The sequence below is a fragment of the Myxine glutinosa genome, chromosome 8, assembly GCF_964187855.1.
Source record: "Myxine glutinosa chromosome 8, kmMyxGlut1.1, whole genome shotgun sequence".
NCBI classification, from domain to species: domain Eukaryota; kingdom Metazoa; phylum Chordata; class Myxini; order Myxiniformes; family Myxinidae; genus Myxine; species Myxine glutinosa.
The window spans coordinates 145,321,948-145,339,334 of NC_136268.1; the positions used below are offsets into that span (position 1 = coordinate 145,321,948).

The 17,387-nt window shown below is 43.0% G+C and overlaps 1 protein-coding gene across 4 annotated transcripts in view; it reads left to right on the top strand.

The window, feature by feature from the left end:
* LOC137432986 (bifunctional 3'-phosphoadenosine 5'-phosphosulfate synthase 2) overlaps positions 1–17,387 on the top strand; it is a 69,307-nt gene that overhangs the window by 41,171 nt on the left and 10,749 nt on the right. For all 4 annotated transcript variants that reach the window (XM_068125353.2, XM_068125354.2, XM_078783804.1 and 1 more), the window contains 2 exons: positions 3,010–3,128; positions 15,258–15,371. In XM_068125353.2, the coding sequence (XP_067981454.1) occupies positions 3,010–3,128; positions 15,258–15,371 (233 nt within the window). The remainder of the gene's footprint in view (positions 1–3,009; positions 3,129–15,257; positions 15,372–17,387) is intronic.

The following is a 17,387-nucleotide window of genomic DNA, read 5'->3' on the forward strand; positions in this document are numbered from 1 at the left end:
GAAGACATCCTACCTCCAGACCTTGTCCGCTTTCTCAGCGTGCTAATGACTGGCAAGGAGGGCATCGAGACAGAAAAGGTGAAGCGTCTGGTCTTCTCCATTGGACAAGATCTGTGCCGTGCAGTGTCAGATGGAAAATGGAAGTTACCAAAGCACATTCTCCTCTGTGTGACTGTAAGGCACCTGTTCCGAAGCAAACAGCTCACCACAATACTACACAGGCTTGGACACTCTGAGAGCTACGATTTCGCCTTGGAGTTGGAAACTGCTCTCGCCAAGGTCCTGGATGAAGTCTCAACTTATCGTACACCACAAATTGTGACAGGAGAGGGCAACCTTGTATTCCACTGTGAGTGGGACAACTTGAATAAAACCACTACCAGTGTGCACGGCAGCAACATTGTAAACAGTGCTGGAGGAATCATGGTGCAGGAGGTCAAGCCCGGGTTCGAGAGCAGCAAGGACCGAATGCTACCTACCATCAATAGGTCACAACAGCGTAGCCTGAAGGTCGACACACCAAAAACTCTCCCACCCTTGCACTTTACTCGCGTTGGCCCGAAGTTCCCTGAAGGCTCATCATTCACACCGCCAGCAGAGAATGACACAGTCTATGCCACTACGATGCAAGAGTACTACATCTGGCTCTTCATCAGATACATCGGAAGCTGTGGCCTGCAGCCTGTGCCTGGGCTAGGGGGTTTCACCTCTGCAACTGGTTCTCCCCCACCCAGCAAATCAACAGTCGACTACTGCACGCCTATCCACCAACCGATCACAGACAACGCAGTTGTTCGTGAGCTACTGAAGCGTTCCGAGGCAGCAACTGCTGAGGTGGGTCAGAGATGGGTCCTGAATACATTTGATTTGGGTGTCTGCATGAAAGCCCTTCCCATCATCTGGCGCTGGCCAAATGAATTTGCTAGTCATGTAGTAACGATTGGACCCTTCCACACATCCATGAACTACATCGGGATGCTCACTGGACACAAGATGCGTGGTTCTGGATATGCAGAGATTCTCTTTGAGGCACAACTAGTAACAAGTGGATCTCTCAAAGGTGTTCTCAGTGGAAAGGCCTACGCAAAGTCCCTCTTTTGCCTCAAAACAGTGTGTGAGGCAATGGAGAGGCTGTTGATGGAGAGATTCACTGAGGAGGAGAACATCATGATCTCTGACCCTGCTGTGCTTCTCAGAATGACCCAGTCTTGCAACCGAGAGCACCTCGATGAAGCCCTCAAAGACCCCTCAACTCTACTCCTCATCAAAAAGTACCATGCCTTTGAGGAAAAGGTGCGCAAAAGGTCCCTGGGAGAGGACTACTGTGCCACTCTCCTGGGGTACTATGTGTTCAGCGGAGAAGACTGCACCAGTGCCTTCAAAGGGAAGGGAAAAGTCGGGCCCTTGAAAAAGCTGGAGAAGAATCCCAGGTTTCACAGGGCATTCGGTGAACTGGGTGACAACTGGGATGCCAACCCTGAGGTGGAGAGGCAGTTAGAAAAATTCACCTGTGTGATGTACGGCCAGAGTCGCGAGTCATCAGTGGACATTGTCCGTGCCAAGCTGCTACGAAAAATGGTGGGAGAGGACAAGACCCTCACATCCAAGTCCAAGGTTGATCTGGCTCGCCTTCCTCCATGCCAGTCTGCCCTGAAGCCGCACATCCAGCGTGTGAACCACCGCGTAGCATTGTACAAAAGAGCCGATCAACCTATCATCGAAAAGCCAAAACCTTATGAGGAGCAAGGATGGATAAGGACTGATGAAGGACTGTTGAAACCAATGTGGTCCAGTGGTCCCATCCTACCAACCTCACTGGTGGATCTTCTGAACACAGGAGAGCACGAAGAGGAGGAGGAAGAGGAAGGAGAAGAAGAGTTTGACTCTGACGATTTCGATGAAAATGATGATGACTGACTCAGTGTAGAATCACTAATGCTAATGATGTTTATCTAAAACAAGCAAGAGAAGAGTGGTCACATTGAGTGCTAGGACTATTTTGACAGTTGTAATATTTAGAAAAATAAAACTTTGTGTTAACGTCTGTGTAGACGGACCTTAATATGAGTCTATTATTTCGTAAAACTGTGATTATTTTGTAAATAAAGCACTAATTAGCATACTAGTATACCATAGACACATGTAATCATGTTATGAATAGTTCTATCATGATCTATGCCCTTCAAAACATGGGTCTAGACACCTTCATTTTTCAATTATCTGCAATATTGGCTGAGATATGTCAAAAATCGTTTTTTTGATAATGGCAGCAGTAATTTGCATAAAAATGGTATGTGGGACATTTTTTCAGCTTGGGGCCATAGCTAGTCATTTTCTACACATTTTTTCCAATCTAGAAACACTGATTAGAAGTATATCTCCGGGGGGTGCAGGGGGACCTAGTCTTCCTACTAGACTAAATCGGTCCACAACTTTTTGAGATATCATGCCATGCCGCAGCCCCGCCCCCACAATGTTGATTGGCAGGTGTGGTCACGCCCAATCTCGTTCCCTTCCCAATATGCCGAGGGATACAGTTTTGTTTACTTTTTGAGGAATCCTTCAAGTTATACAGAATTTTGACTATTCATGGACATTCCCACTATAAAATGGAGTAGATTAATGCTTAAAACAAGTCCTGAGCTTAAACCAATTTTGTGTTTGGCTCAGTAAAGACAAGAGGAACAAGAAGAATTACCAAACGGTTATTTCGGGTCGGTCAATTATGTATTTTAAGGATGTTGTCCAAAAGTTTAATGCATGTTTTTAGATGTGAAATCCTCCACATATGACTAGTACGTAGGTCAATTATAGGTATCAAAGTTTGTACCTTGGTTGATTTTTTTTTATGCATTTGCGTTGTAGTAAACATATGGAATGTCTGGGTCATCCCTACATCAGAAGTCTAGTGACTTCCTGACAAGATGACTAACTTTTATCTTTCTTTATTTATCAGCATTTAATTTCATTCACTTCTACATTACTCTACCGTTTTCATCTTTTACTCAGGATTTACGGGAATTGATTCGCAATATGAAAAGCCATCATCTCCGGATCTCATAATTAAGACAGGAGAAATGAGCATTGCAGAAAGCTTACAACTTGTGGTGGATCTCATGTTGAAAAAGGTGAGAGATCCCGACAATTCTTTCTATCTCCATTGCATTCCAAAAAAACCACTCAGTGGTGAAATGGTGAGAGCGTCCACTCTGAGTTTGGGAGATCGGCAGTTTGAAGCCCGGCCGAGTCATACCAAAAACTTTTAAAATGGTGCCTGCTGCTTCCTTGCTTCAAGTAAATATATATATATATATATATATATATATATATATATATATATATATCATAGACTCCTTTAGAGTCTATGATATATATATATATACATATAAAAACATATACAAATAAATAAATAAATATATATATATATATATATATATTGTTGCGGATATGAGGATTGTATTTTTTTGATTGTGTAATATTGTTTGATTCTGGCCCCTCCTGCCTCCAGTGTTGTGTAAAGGTTAAAAGGGCGTCCCGGTAGTTAATTCCATAAAGCACACATTGAAGGACACGATAAAACCCTTGTTCAGTAGTTTATATCTTTACTAGCGGGGTCACCCGTGGGAATCCCACGGGCATGGATGTGTGTGACATTTCGACATATTGAGTTATATGCTGCACATTCATTTTTACAAAATGGTTACTGGCAAGTCATCAGATCCAGAAATGGTGTGAATTTAGTTATTTCACATAATATGTGACCCCTCACTCCTCTCCACCTGACACTCTCCTGTCTCCACCTGACACTCTCCTGTCTCCACCTGACACTCTCCTCTCTCCACCTAGCACTCCTCTCCTCTCCAAACCCTCACATCCCTCTCCTTTCCAATCCCTCACCTCTCCAATCCCTCACACTCCTCTCCTCTCCAATCCTTCACACGCCTCTCCAATCGCGCCTCACACTCCTCTCCAATCGCGCCTCACACTCCTCTCCAATCGCGCCTCACACTCCTCTCCAATTGTGCCTCACACTCCTCTCCAATCGTGCCTCACACTCCCCTCCAATCACTCCTCTCCAATCGTGCCTCACACTCCTCTCCAATCACGCCTCACACTCCTCTCCAATCGTGCCTCACACTCCTCTCCAATCGCGCCTCACACTCCTCTCCAATCGCGCCTCACTCGCCTCTCCAATCGGCTTTCCCCGTCTCGTTTCTCTCCTTTTTCTCCCGTCTCGTTCTTTTTCTTGCTCCAAATCGGCCCGTCGGAATCGGAAATCGGCCCGTCTCGCCCGTCGGCCCGTCGGAATCGGAAATCGGCCCGTCTTGCTTTTGTGCTTGTGCGTAAATAAATTGTGTTCATGACACCATTTCTGGTGTTGGGCTAGCGGCTAGGGTGCCGGCTTAGGATCCTGGGTTCGAATCTCGGTCGATCGCCGAATTAATGCCAGGGGGGTTGACTCAGCCTGTCATCCTTCCGAGGTCGGCTAATTGAGTACCAGTTCACTGGTAATTCCCTGTTTGTCGTTGAAGGCGGCAAAAAGGGTTGGCGTCAGGAAGGGCATCCGGCCGTAAAACATTGCTTCAAAAAGGGGACAAAAAAACAACAACTACCACGGTCCCCGAAAAGGCCAACCCCCGCTTTGCGGGGAAAAATGGCCTCTAAACGGTGGTTTTTACACCATTTCTGGATCTGATGACTTGCCAGTAACCATTTTGTAAAAATGAATGTGCAGCATCTAACTCAATATGTCGAAATGTCACACACATCCATGCCCGTGGGATTCCCACGGGTGACCCCGCAAGTTTGCATTGACGTTCGTCGATGGACTCGTTCGCCCGTCTCATTCGTTTTCTTGCTGCATCCTGTTCAAGTCTGCGTTCTTCATCGATCGTCTCATTCATTTTGGAAATAGAAGTTTCCACGCAGCGCATGAATTGTCACGATCCTCAAGAGGAATTTGTCTCGTAATCATCAAATGATAAATGGCAAGTAAATTATATTGTGGAAAATTAAAGATTTCAAATAAACCTATTTAAAGTGTATTCGCACATAACTAATTTTAAAAAACGAAGAAATATCTCTCGGTAATTTCCTGAAACATATTTTACTTCCGGCTAATAATGTTGAATTAAATAAAAACGAAGAAATATATGTCGGCATCATTGTTGACGTTTTTGTGACGACTGTCATCAAACGAAAAAGTAATATATCTTAACGGAAAAGCAAAAGCGAATTTTTAATATATATCGACACGTTGCCGTCGGTGTCATGTTGGGCGGTGTATGATACACCATGACGCGATTTTTAAAAATATATCTCTGCATTTTCCCGCGTGTGTGGAATGTTCTCAATTATTGCTGACACCGAGTCCAAAACCATCGATAAAAATGAAATCATATGGTGAGTTAGATTGGAGATAAAGGCGTGAGAGAGACTCAATGGCCTTGAAGTTGAAGTTACAGGCGTTTGAGAATTCATTTCGTTCTATAAACGGCAACTTTCATTGGATTTCCTTCCCGTTTTTTTTCAACCGAGTCGAAAACTATGTTAGCGACTGTGAAAAATGAAATGATATATCGAATTTTTAATATGTATCGACACGTTGCCGTCGGTGTCATGTTAGGCGGTGTATGATACACCATGACGCGATTTTAAAAAACATATCTGCATTTTCCCGCGTGTGTGGAATGTTCTCAATTATTGCTGACACCGACTCTAAAACCATCGATAAAAATGAAATCATATGGTGAGTTATATTGGAGATAAAGGCGTGAGAGAGACTCAATGGCCTTGAAGTTACAGGCATTTGAGAATTCATTTCGTTCTATAAACGGCAACTTTCATCGGATTTTCTTCTCGTTTTTTTTCAACCGAGTCTAAAACTATGTTAGCGACTGTGAAAAATGAAATGATATATCGAATTTAAAATAGATATCGACACATTGCCGTCGGTGTCATGTTGGGCGGTGTATGATACACCATGACGCGATTTAAAAAAATATATCTCTGCATTTTCCCGCGTGTGTGGAATGTTTGTGGAAAATTAAAGATTTCAAATAAACCTATTTAAAGTGTATGCGCACATAACTAATAAAAAAAACGAAGAAATATCTCTCGGTAATTTCCTGAAACATATTTTACTTCCGGCTAATATGTTGAATGAAATAAAAACGAAGAAATATATGTCGGCATCATTGTTGACGTTTTTGTGACGACTATCATCAAACGAAATAGTAATATATCATAACGGAAAAGCAAAAGCGAATTTTTAATATATATCGACACATTGCCGGCGGTGTCATGTTGGGCGGTGTATGATACACCATGACGCGATTTTAAAAAATATATCTCTGCATTTTCCCGCGTGTGTGGATTGTTCTCAATTATTGCTGACACCGAGTCTAAAAGTAAAACCATCGATAAAAATGAAATCATATGGTGAGTTAGATACTTAGATTGGAGATAAAGGCGTGAGAGAGACTCAATGGCCTTGAAGTTACAGGCCTTTGAGAATTCATTTCGTTCTATAAACGGCAACTTTCATCGGATTTTCTTCCCGTTTTTTTTCAACCGAGTCTAAAACTATGTTAGCGACTGTGAAAAATGAAATGATTTATCGAATTTGATTTGAAATAAAACTGGGGGAGAGCAAGACACCACGGGCCTACAAAACAGGACTCAAAGCTATGCGAGTTAATAAAATGGTGGATATTTGTTTATAGCCACTCCCAGAATGGGTGGAGCTATGGGTGGAGCTACTCTGCAAACCGAGTAAGCCACACCCCGGACAGACACCCAACAGATAGACAGACAGACAGACAGACAGAATCATCTACGGCTATTATAATATAGATTATGTGTTTTAGGGTAAGGCCTTGTCTTCCATTAACATGACACTCCATTGCACCAAGTGAAAAAGATAGATTCCCTTCATTCCCATTCCCAAAACCTCCATTTCCCCTTTCAACAATTGCCATTCGCATTGCCAACCAACAATTGCCGCCATTGACCACGAGGCAGGGTTGGGGAAGAAAGGCGGGTCCCCACCTCGTCATAGAGGGGAGGAGTGAGTCAGCCCCACTCAACCAACCACGAACAAGGGGTTGGACTTGGAGAGGGTGTGGAGAGAAACATCAAGAAGGTTCGCGAAGGTTGAGGGGCGGGGCCTATAAACCCACCTCGGGACGTTCCCCAAGCAGATGAGCTTTTACAGAGATGAGTTGAGATGAGCTTTTACAGAGATGAGTTGAGATGAGCTATGACAAGAGCTGAGTTGTGAGGTCCAAAAAGGGGGCTGAGTCGTCAGAGGAAAGCGGATTTGAGAGGGGTCCAAGAGAGAGCGGAGTTGTGAGGTCCAAGGCTGAGCTGCGTGGAGATCATCCAGGGAAGCACAAAGCCTGCTATTCGTCGCCTTGCTCGCCAGCAGCAGCGGCCACAGCAGCGTGGGGCCTGGACGGCAGTTTGGAGCAGGGCCGCAAAGGAACGGCGGCTGCCCAACGAGCCGATCGTGCTGCAGGACCAGTTGGACCTCCCTATCCCGCCAGCCATCCACCTGCCATCCCTATTATCATCATTCCCCGTGTGAGTCGTCTTTGTTTGTTCTGTCCTGGGTAGTAATTAAGTCTGTATAAGCTAGTATTTTCCCTGTGTCTCTAAAAGCTTCTGTAAATTATTTTATTATCTTTCCTTCTCCTTGGTTATTTTGAGCCTGTAAATAGTAATAAATAGAAATCGTATTTTCAACCTTTTTTTCGTCTTCTTAATTCCTTTTCTTCACATCCGTGTCGTCTTTGTCTTTTCCCTATTGAGTATCTGTGGCGCGATACGGCCAACGTCTGGGTGAATCGGGTGAATCGGGGAAACTGTTCGGCCGCGGCGCCTCCGCTCGGCAAACAACATCCTTAACCGCGGACCGTAACAATATATATATGTATATGTATATATATATATATATGGAAACATATATCTGTATAATTACATGAATATGTTTAATTATATGTTTAATTCTATATATATATAGAATTTAGGTCTACTAGGGCATTGCCCGTACTATATCTATATCTAAAATTATATCCCCCCCCTCTATTTACATGAAATGGTTTGGTCCAAAGCGAACGGCTTGCGAGTACGGTGACAATCCCCCCCCCTCTATTTACATGCAATGGTTTGGTCCAAAGCGAACGGCTTCCGGAGTTTGGTAAAGAAATCGCCATCGCGTGCACAAACGCGCAGGAAAGCGAATGAATCGCAAATTCGGTTTTATTAGTTTTAAAACATAGTTTAACGCCAACATAGTTTGCAAACGTGAAATAAATGAATACGCTCTCAAATGTGCCATCCGAGGCAGAGTGTGTCCTCCACGTTCGGCACACGCGATCGTTCGCTGCTCTCTGATTGGTTGAATCGTTTTTTGGACATAGCTCGGTAAGTAATTGTCCGATTAATATGAAACCTTGAAAAGGCACATCCTCGGGTCCCCAGCAATATACCTGGCAAGTTAAAAGTATATCGGACCCGTGGTTGTCGAGAAACAGCGGTCACAGACAAACAAACAGACGTACAAACGTACAGACGTACAGAGATTACTGGAATTATAGATAGATAGGATAATTCCTTTATGAATTGAAATCAATACAAGTTAGTTAAACATGATATATTATAGCCGGCGAAGCTGGTGTTGTGAATGAACGCGTACGTATTATGTTGAAAAGCCAGATTTTGCTGGATCCTTGGAGAATTTCGAAGCTTTGATGCACCAAATCGCTCCATGGAGGCCGCTATCTTGTGGATGCGGAAGTATGTATAAAAAATTGCGAAAAAGTTCAATAGTTTGTTTCACCCGTCCTTGTTTGATTCACAATCTTATGCACCTCTAATTTGTAATTAAAATACTTTAAGACCAACCTCGTTCCCCAGGCCTGCACGGGGCCCTGGTTATCTTCAACGAAAATCTTAACCAAACACCGGAACCAATGAGATTTGAGCATTTGAAAAATTGACGAAGAATTATTTTTTAGAAATCTCGCAGCCGTATGGGATAGTTTTTCACGGCCGGAAATATCCGAAGTTGAGACGGAATTCACCAGATTAATTAAGAAGTAAATTTTATAAATTTTAATCTCGACCAGAATGCAAATGGTGTCATTTTGAACGAGGTACGGTACCTACTACCAACTACCTTCTACCAACTACCTAACCTACTGATGCCATAGTGATGGGTAAAATAGTGGCAAGAGACTTTGGCTTCACCGGCACATTGTGGCTTTGCAATAGGGTCATATTATATGCACATAAGCAATGGCAATGCTTTGCCTTCATTACATAACCCAAGTTGTTATTTTTTCGAGGCATCGAGCAATCAAACCAGCATTCTGTGCCTTTGCACCACCCGCATTTTTTTTTTTTTAAGCAATCGAGGCTGTGCTTATACATATCCCACGTTTTTTTTGTTTTATCTCTGAATCAATCATGGCTGGGCATATACACTGTAGGTTTGTGCATTTCACAATTACACGTGAAGAACACCAAATAAATCCCGCCAAATGTTTTGACCCTTCATGTTTAAAATCCCATTTCGACCCGTTCCCGTTTACCATTCCCTTATCTTACTATAATTCACCAAATGTCCGTCTCTCTGTTCGAAGGTACCGTAAAAACTGCTGAACCAATAGCAAAGATATTTTGGGTGGGTAATCCTGGGACCCCTGGGAGTAAAATAGGCTATTTAGTTTTCCCAATTTCAGCTTTGGTCTCCAGCATTCTCAGGTTTGGACTCCCGCATAACATTCGCGTTCGCATAACGTTTATTGTGACGATGTTGTAACGATGTATGTGTTCACGGTAGTGTTTGACGTGACGGTGTGAACGTAATTTCGTAATGTTTTTCGTTTCGTAATCCTTTAATGAACGTTTAATGTATAATGAACGTTTAATGCCCTTCAATGTCCGGGCCGCACGCGCGCTACACTGGACGGGCCAGCGTGTACCTTGCCCTTCGCCGTCAGGCTCGGGTAAACCGCTGAGCCCCATCCGTGATGGGGACTGGGGCTTGAGACAGTGTCCCACGAACGAGGAATTCCCAGTAAGCGCGAGTCAACAGCTCACGTTGATTAAGTCCCTGCCCTTTGTACACACCGCCCGTCGCGACTACCGATCGGACGGTTTGATGAGATCCTCGGATCAGCCCCTGCACGGTCCGTTCTCGGCTCATGCCGGTGCACCGAAAAGATGAGCGAATCTGACTGTCAAGAGGAAGTAAAAGTCATAACAAGGTTTCCGTCGGTGAACCTGCGGAAGGATCATTATCGGGACAACATGAGAGCGAGCGAGATGCGAGACGTACGTGGTACGTGCTCGTCCATGTACTGTTTAGCCATGTACTGTTTAGATTTTGATGATTTGCGTGTGATATGATTCAACGGATGTTTATATGAATCGTTTGAAAAATCGTTAAAACAGCCTTCAATTTCTGATATTTGAACCTTTTCATTTGGGCCTCCCAATTGAAGCCCCGCCCGTAGGGCGGGTACTGTTGCTAGTTGCAAATAATTCATCGGACGTAATCCAAAACTTTGTGTGTATAATACCCTGTGTTTTGTTAAGTTTTGTGCACCCATCATGATTGTATCATATACAACAACAACAACATGCATTTTAAGGCAATTTTCCCTGCTAGAGCGGGGGTTAGCCTTGCGGTCCCCATGACAATCTTCTCCATTTTGCCCTATTTTCTGCATCTCTCCTTGTTAACCCCCTTGCCCGCATTTCTTCTTCCACCATCTTTAGCCAAGTCTTTCTCGGTCTTCCCCGTCCTCTACTTCCTTCTACATTAACTTCCATCACTCTTCTCAACCAGTCACTTTCATCCTTCCTCAATACATGACCAAACCATCTCAACCTGTTCCTCTTCACAGCATCAATCACAGGCAATATTCCCATCATCTTTCGCAATTCATCATTTGTCCTCCTCTCTCTCAACGATACTCCGCACATCCATCGAACCATTCGCATTTCCACCCTTTCCAGCCTTCGTTGCTGCTCTACGTTCATTACCCATGTCTCGCTCCCATAAATCATAACACTTCTCACACATGCTGCATACACCTTTCCCTTCACCTTCAGCGACACTCTCCTCCTCATCAGCACGCCACTCAGTTCCCGAAACTTCTTCCATGCACATCTCACTCGAGCAACCGTTGCCGAGTCTGATCCACCTTCTCCATTCAGCATGTCTCCGAGGTAGTAAAATGTTTTCACACCTTCCAGCTTCACGCCATCTCCAAGATCCAACTCAACATTTCCTCCATCTGCAGCTCCCTCTGCGCACACCTTACATTTGAATGTAGCTGCCACACTGGTTAATGACCCTCTCAGACCACTACATTTTTGATGAACCCACTCAGCGCACATTGTACACTGAATGGAGTTCACTCCGACACCCTTCCTGCACACAGCACACGGCCACTTCCCAGTTCTTTCCACCTCACCACATGCTTTACCACTTGCCATCACCTTTGTCTTTCCGATATTCACCTTCAGACCTTTTGTCTCCATACATTCCTTCCACTTGTTCATCTTTTCCTTCAGTCCATCCATACTTTCCGCAATCAACACCAGATCATCTGCATACAACAACTCCCACGGTAAACCCTCCTTTACGTTCTGAGCCAGCACCTCTATCACAGCTACAAATAGTAGTGGACTTAGTACCGACCCCTGATGCACTCCCACCTTCACGTCAAACTCACCACTGTTCCCGTCCTTTGTCCTTACAGCTGTGCGTGCTCTTTTGTACATTGCCATCACTACTCTGATCAACCATTCCTCCACTCCTAACTTCCTCAATGCCCATGTCAATACTTTACGTGGAACCCTATCGAATGCTTTCTCCAGATCAACAAACCCAAAAAACAACTTCTTCCTCTTATCCATGTACTTCTCCTGCAACTGCCTCACAATGAAAAGCGCATCTGTCGTTCCTCTTCCTGGCATAAATCCAAACTGCATTTCGTCGATGTTCACTTTCTTCCTTATCCTCCTTTCCAACACCCTTTCCAATACCTTCATTCCATGCTCCAATAACAATGATAACAATGATTGTATCATATAGACTTATTAAAAGCTGATATCTATTATTATTTTATTTTATTTTATTACTGTCTAGGGACACCAGTAGCAATCTTTTTGGATTTGGATGCTACTTTTTGCATCAACTTTTGTTGCTCCCATGAGCATCATTGTCTGGTCTGTGCTCTTTCCCTTCCATGAGTCTTGATGATCACATTACCACATCTGTCAAACCACATTACCACATTCAGACAGTCTAAAATCATTTTAAAAATCAATTATTCTTTTATTATGCATACCTTTATTAATATTAATTGTTCATTAATATAGTGCCACAAGTGTGTAAGATCGCCATCCATCGCGACTGTTATTGATATGGGTCCCAGCAGAGTGTTTCTATGTATGTCCGCACGCGACGACACCTTTTTTTCACTGGCAACGTATTTCGCTCCCAAAAACGTCTGTTTGCGGTTTTGAACTCCAACCCCTGCCCTGTACCTTTACCCGATTATCTACCGTTCGAAAGGTAATCGTCAATTTACTTGGCTGAAAAAACCTTTGGCATGGTTACGCATGTGAAGATGAGTGGGGAAGAGTGGAGACAGGGGAGATTGGGGGGGAGACAGGGAAACGGGGGTGGGGGAGGGTGGGAGGCAGGGGAATGGGGGAAAGACAGGAGTTGGGGAGAGGGGAGAGAGAGAGTGGGGGAGGGAGTAGAGATGGGAAGGGGATCCTATGCTGGCTTTTCCCATCATGGAAAAGAGAGAGAGAAAAAGGTCAACAAAAAAAGAAAAATTTTGAACAAAGAGAGAGATTTTTGCCTTTTATAGGTATAGATAAGAAGATATATAATAATATATATATATATATACGTATAATCGTATATATATATATATTTATATATATATATACAGTATATATATATATATATATATATATATATACATACATATATATATATACAGTCACGTGAAAAAGTAAGTACACCCCATGTAAAGTTTTGACTTTTTCAACATATTTCAACATACAGCTATTTGATCTTCATTTCAACAATATTGATAGATAAAGGCGATATAATATAACAAATATCATGAAACATTTACATTTTGTAGTCCATTGTATAATTTAAATAAATATAAATGCAAATTTCGCATGTGGAAAAAGTAAGTACACCCTTGGCTCCAATCGGTGGTGTTGCCCCCATTGGCAGAAACAACCTCAAGTCGGCGTTTCTTATAACTGTCTACCAGTCTCTGACATCGACTGGGAGAAATTTTTGCCCACTCCTCCATGCAGAATTCTTTCAGCTGTGCGATGTTTGAGGGGTTTCTTGCATGCACAGTTCGTTTCAAATCCCCCCACAACATCTCGATGGGATTTAGATCCGGGCTTTGACTTGGCCATTCCAGAAGCCTCCATTTCTTTCTTTTCAGCCATTCCTTGGTGGATTTACTGGTATGTTTCAGGTCATTGTCATGTTGCAAGGTCCACCTTCGGTTGAGCTTCAACTCTCCGACAGATAGCCTCACATTATCCTTAAGCACCCCATGGTACAATGAAGAATTCATCGTGGATTCTATGATGGTGAGCTGCCCAGGCCCTGATGCAGCAAAGCTGCCCCAAACCATGATATTTCCACCACCTATTTTACAGTTGGTATCAGGTTCTTGTGGTCAAATGCTGTCTTTGGTTTTCGCCAAACATGTCTTCTGGTACTGTGGCCAAATAGCTCTAACTTTGACTCATCTGTCCAGAGCACATTGTTCCAGAAGTGCTCGTCTTGCCTTGGTGTTCATTGGCAAACTTTAGTCTTGCCCTGATGTTCTTTCTGGAGAGCAAAGGTTTCCTCCTGGCACACCTCCCATGTAGATCAAATTTGTGCAGCCTCTTTCTAATGGTAGACTCGTGCACTTTGACAACAACAGTGGCAAGAGCTACCTGTAGGTCCCGTGATGACATTCTGGGGTTCTTCGAGACTTCTTTCAGCATCTTGCGGTCTGCTCTCGGGCTGAACTTGCTGGGGCGGCCTGGCCTGAACAAGTTGGCAGTTGTTTGGAATCTTCTCCACTTGTAAATGATCTTCCGGACAGTCGAATGATTGATTTCCAATTGTTTGGAGATCTTTTTAAATCCCTTCCCAGACTCGTAGGCATCTATAACGTTCTTTCTGAAGGCCTCAGAGAGCTCTTTTGATCTAGGCATGGTGACGCCGCAAACTTCAACAACAAAGAGCAAACCAAACTAAATATCTGAGGTTTAAATAAGACAGGTTCATCCAAGATACTCTCCAACGATGTTCTAATCATTTGCACCTGAGCTGGTGCAGCTGATTCTAATTTTAGGTATTTGAAGTAGTGATAAATGTAGGGGTGTACTTACTTTTTCCACATGCAAAATTTGCATTTATGTTTATTTAAATTATACAATGGACTACAAAATGTAAATGTTTCATGATATTTGTTATCTTATATCACCCTTATCTATCAATATTGTTGAAATGAAGATCAAATAGCTGTATGTTGAAATATGTTGAAAAAGTCAAAACTTTACATGGGGTGTACTTACTTTTTCACGTGACTGTATATATATATATATATATATATATATATATATATATATATATATGTATATATCCAAACACATATGCATATCCATCCAGTAAGTATATCATGGTGTTTTCCTGTGCCTAACCCACTCTTGTCTTCCTACCATCTCCACTCCTCCTCCCCAGTGAGATTGATTGATTAATATGGTGCTGATAACGCGCAAGCATGATGGGCCAAATGTCCTCCTCCTTGTATTTACTAGCACAACATCAGACGATTCTCGACAGTTACTAAAGATAGATGAGGCAAAAAGTGTTTCATTAAAATACTCGAGCAAAGTACTCAGCAAATTTGGAATTCTATTTTTAATAAATCTATTTTTTCCATGCAGTATTCCAACATTCTACTCCCCAACCCACTCGTGCCTGATTCGGCCTTAAATGTGCACCTGAATTTTGCATCCCTCTTCATCAGTAGTTGTATCATTTTCATGGACTTGAAAGGAAGTTCACATTCCTGGAATATATTTCATCATCGTCTGCAAGATGACGCTCACACAATTGTGGCAGTTCCATTCGGTGTCCCAAACACACTCTGAAAAGATGTCCTTTCGAAATTTGTCCCTTTTTATTCTCTCTGCAGGAAGTCATTCCAAAAGCATCAGCTCTGGATATTCAGGAACTCTTTGTGCCAGAAAGTGAGCTCAGTGGAAAGATCAGCGAGACCAAGTCTTTGCCAAAGTTGGAGATGACAAAGGTTGGGCACATCCCATATTTTATCGTTTTGCTTCCATTTTGCATAATCAATATCATTGCCATACTATATTGTTACAATTTGCTACAAATGAATTAACCTAACCCATATTACTGAGCATCACAACATACTCATAGCCAATAATCTCACTTCATTTTATTCTTATATTTTCCACAAATTCTCAGTGATCGCAAGCTTATGTTGAAGTTAGATAACTCTGTGTTCCTGTCCCAAGAAAATCCTGTATGACTAAAATATTTTATCAGAAATGGTCTTGTCCTTATGCTCGTGACCAGGTCTCACTGGAGATAAGCTCCACAGGATTGCTTTAAGGGGTAGGCGAGTCTGCATTGGAGTTTGCACGTGTGCAATTCTCACACACATGAGAATTAACGTCACTTTTTCATTTGCATGCCAGAATTTAGGCCTGCCTATGCCCCCCTCCCACCAAAATAACGTATGACACTGGAGACATGACGTCAACCTAAGTAAAGACAAAAAACAAATGAAAAAATAATGGTTTAAATTCACTAAAAACAGCATGGAGGATGGGTGGGACAAATATATATATTCGTGCCGTGACTGCAGCAGGGGTCAGTAAACCACTTGCACTGTGGTGTACAGGCGAAAATTGTAAGTCTTCTTGGGCGGCAAAGGGGAGGGATTCTGGTTTTTGTGCTTATGCCCTGACCCTGGGTACCAAACCAAAATTTGGTGGTGATCGGCACGGCCATGTTTTTATCTGTAATTTTCAGCCACACAAACACAATTGCCTTATTTAATACAGCAGGATACGGGGTCAAGGACATGACAGGCTTTATCTGTATCTATCCTGTACAAACGCCCAAATGATGGTGATATTTATCTACAGTGGTGGAGGAGGTGTGGGAGGAGCAGAGGTCATCTAATTTGTATAATGGCCTTGATTAAACCACACTACCACATTTAGACTGTCTAAAATAATTTTACAAGTGTGAGTCCTCAAAGAGAAGGAAAGGAACCAAGTGGTAATGCACTTATTTTATAATACAAGTATGGTCTTCCTTACTTAAGAAAATAAATCCAACTGACACCACACACAATCAAGACAAAGAACGAGCCAACTGAAAGGAAAAACAAAGAAGATGGGGGATGGACAGACCAGGTAGGCTCTCATATGTAGCCTAAGCAAATTTTTAAAGAAGAAAATCAAACTTAAGTTTTGGATGTAGCAGATGGGACCGACGTTTTTTTCTGCGCCATCCCTACATAGAGAGTTCTAGTGTACTCTCTGATAAAGAAGGGGTTGGGCCTTCCCTCTGAGGCGCTGTCAGCTGGATGCACAGCAAGCTGGTGGAGCACAGAGAATGGACCTGTCCCACTGTCACATAATCTGGGCCCTCACCAAACTGAACACCCCGGCTGAATTCCTTCCACAGGCCCAACTACCACTGACCCTAACCCTAACCACTGCACCGGCCGTGCCTGAACCATCTCTCAGCCATCTCTTCCTCAGCTAGAAGCACCAACTCTAAGTGTCCGTAAGTGACCGAGCCACACCATTTTGTCATCTTTGGCGTGGTATCAGCCTGACCTCTCCACGGACAGCGTGCTTTGCTGTGGTCTCTCGGATCCAATCCTTGCTGTTCCTGAGTGGCGTTATATCACGCACCAGGCACTGCCTCCAGGTGCACCATTACCTGCGGCACAGAGTTGTCAATAAATAGAAGGGGAATTAGAGGAAATTAAAGAACATGGACCAAATGAAATTACAGAGGGATGGCAGGAGGACAAAGTGGAACTATTTTAAACAATCGATCATGACAGCGCTAATTGGGGTAATTATGAGCTCACAATTCTAACATCAATTAGGAGATATATATCTAATTAATCAATCCCCTTATCTTATCCCCTTAGACATTTTTGGCCTCTTCTCTCTTAGACTCACACAAGAGTCTTTCCAAAGTATGGGAGAGCGGGACGAACGACAATGTGTATTTATAGGCAAACATGTCCTATGATAATCCCAGAATAATTAGT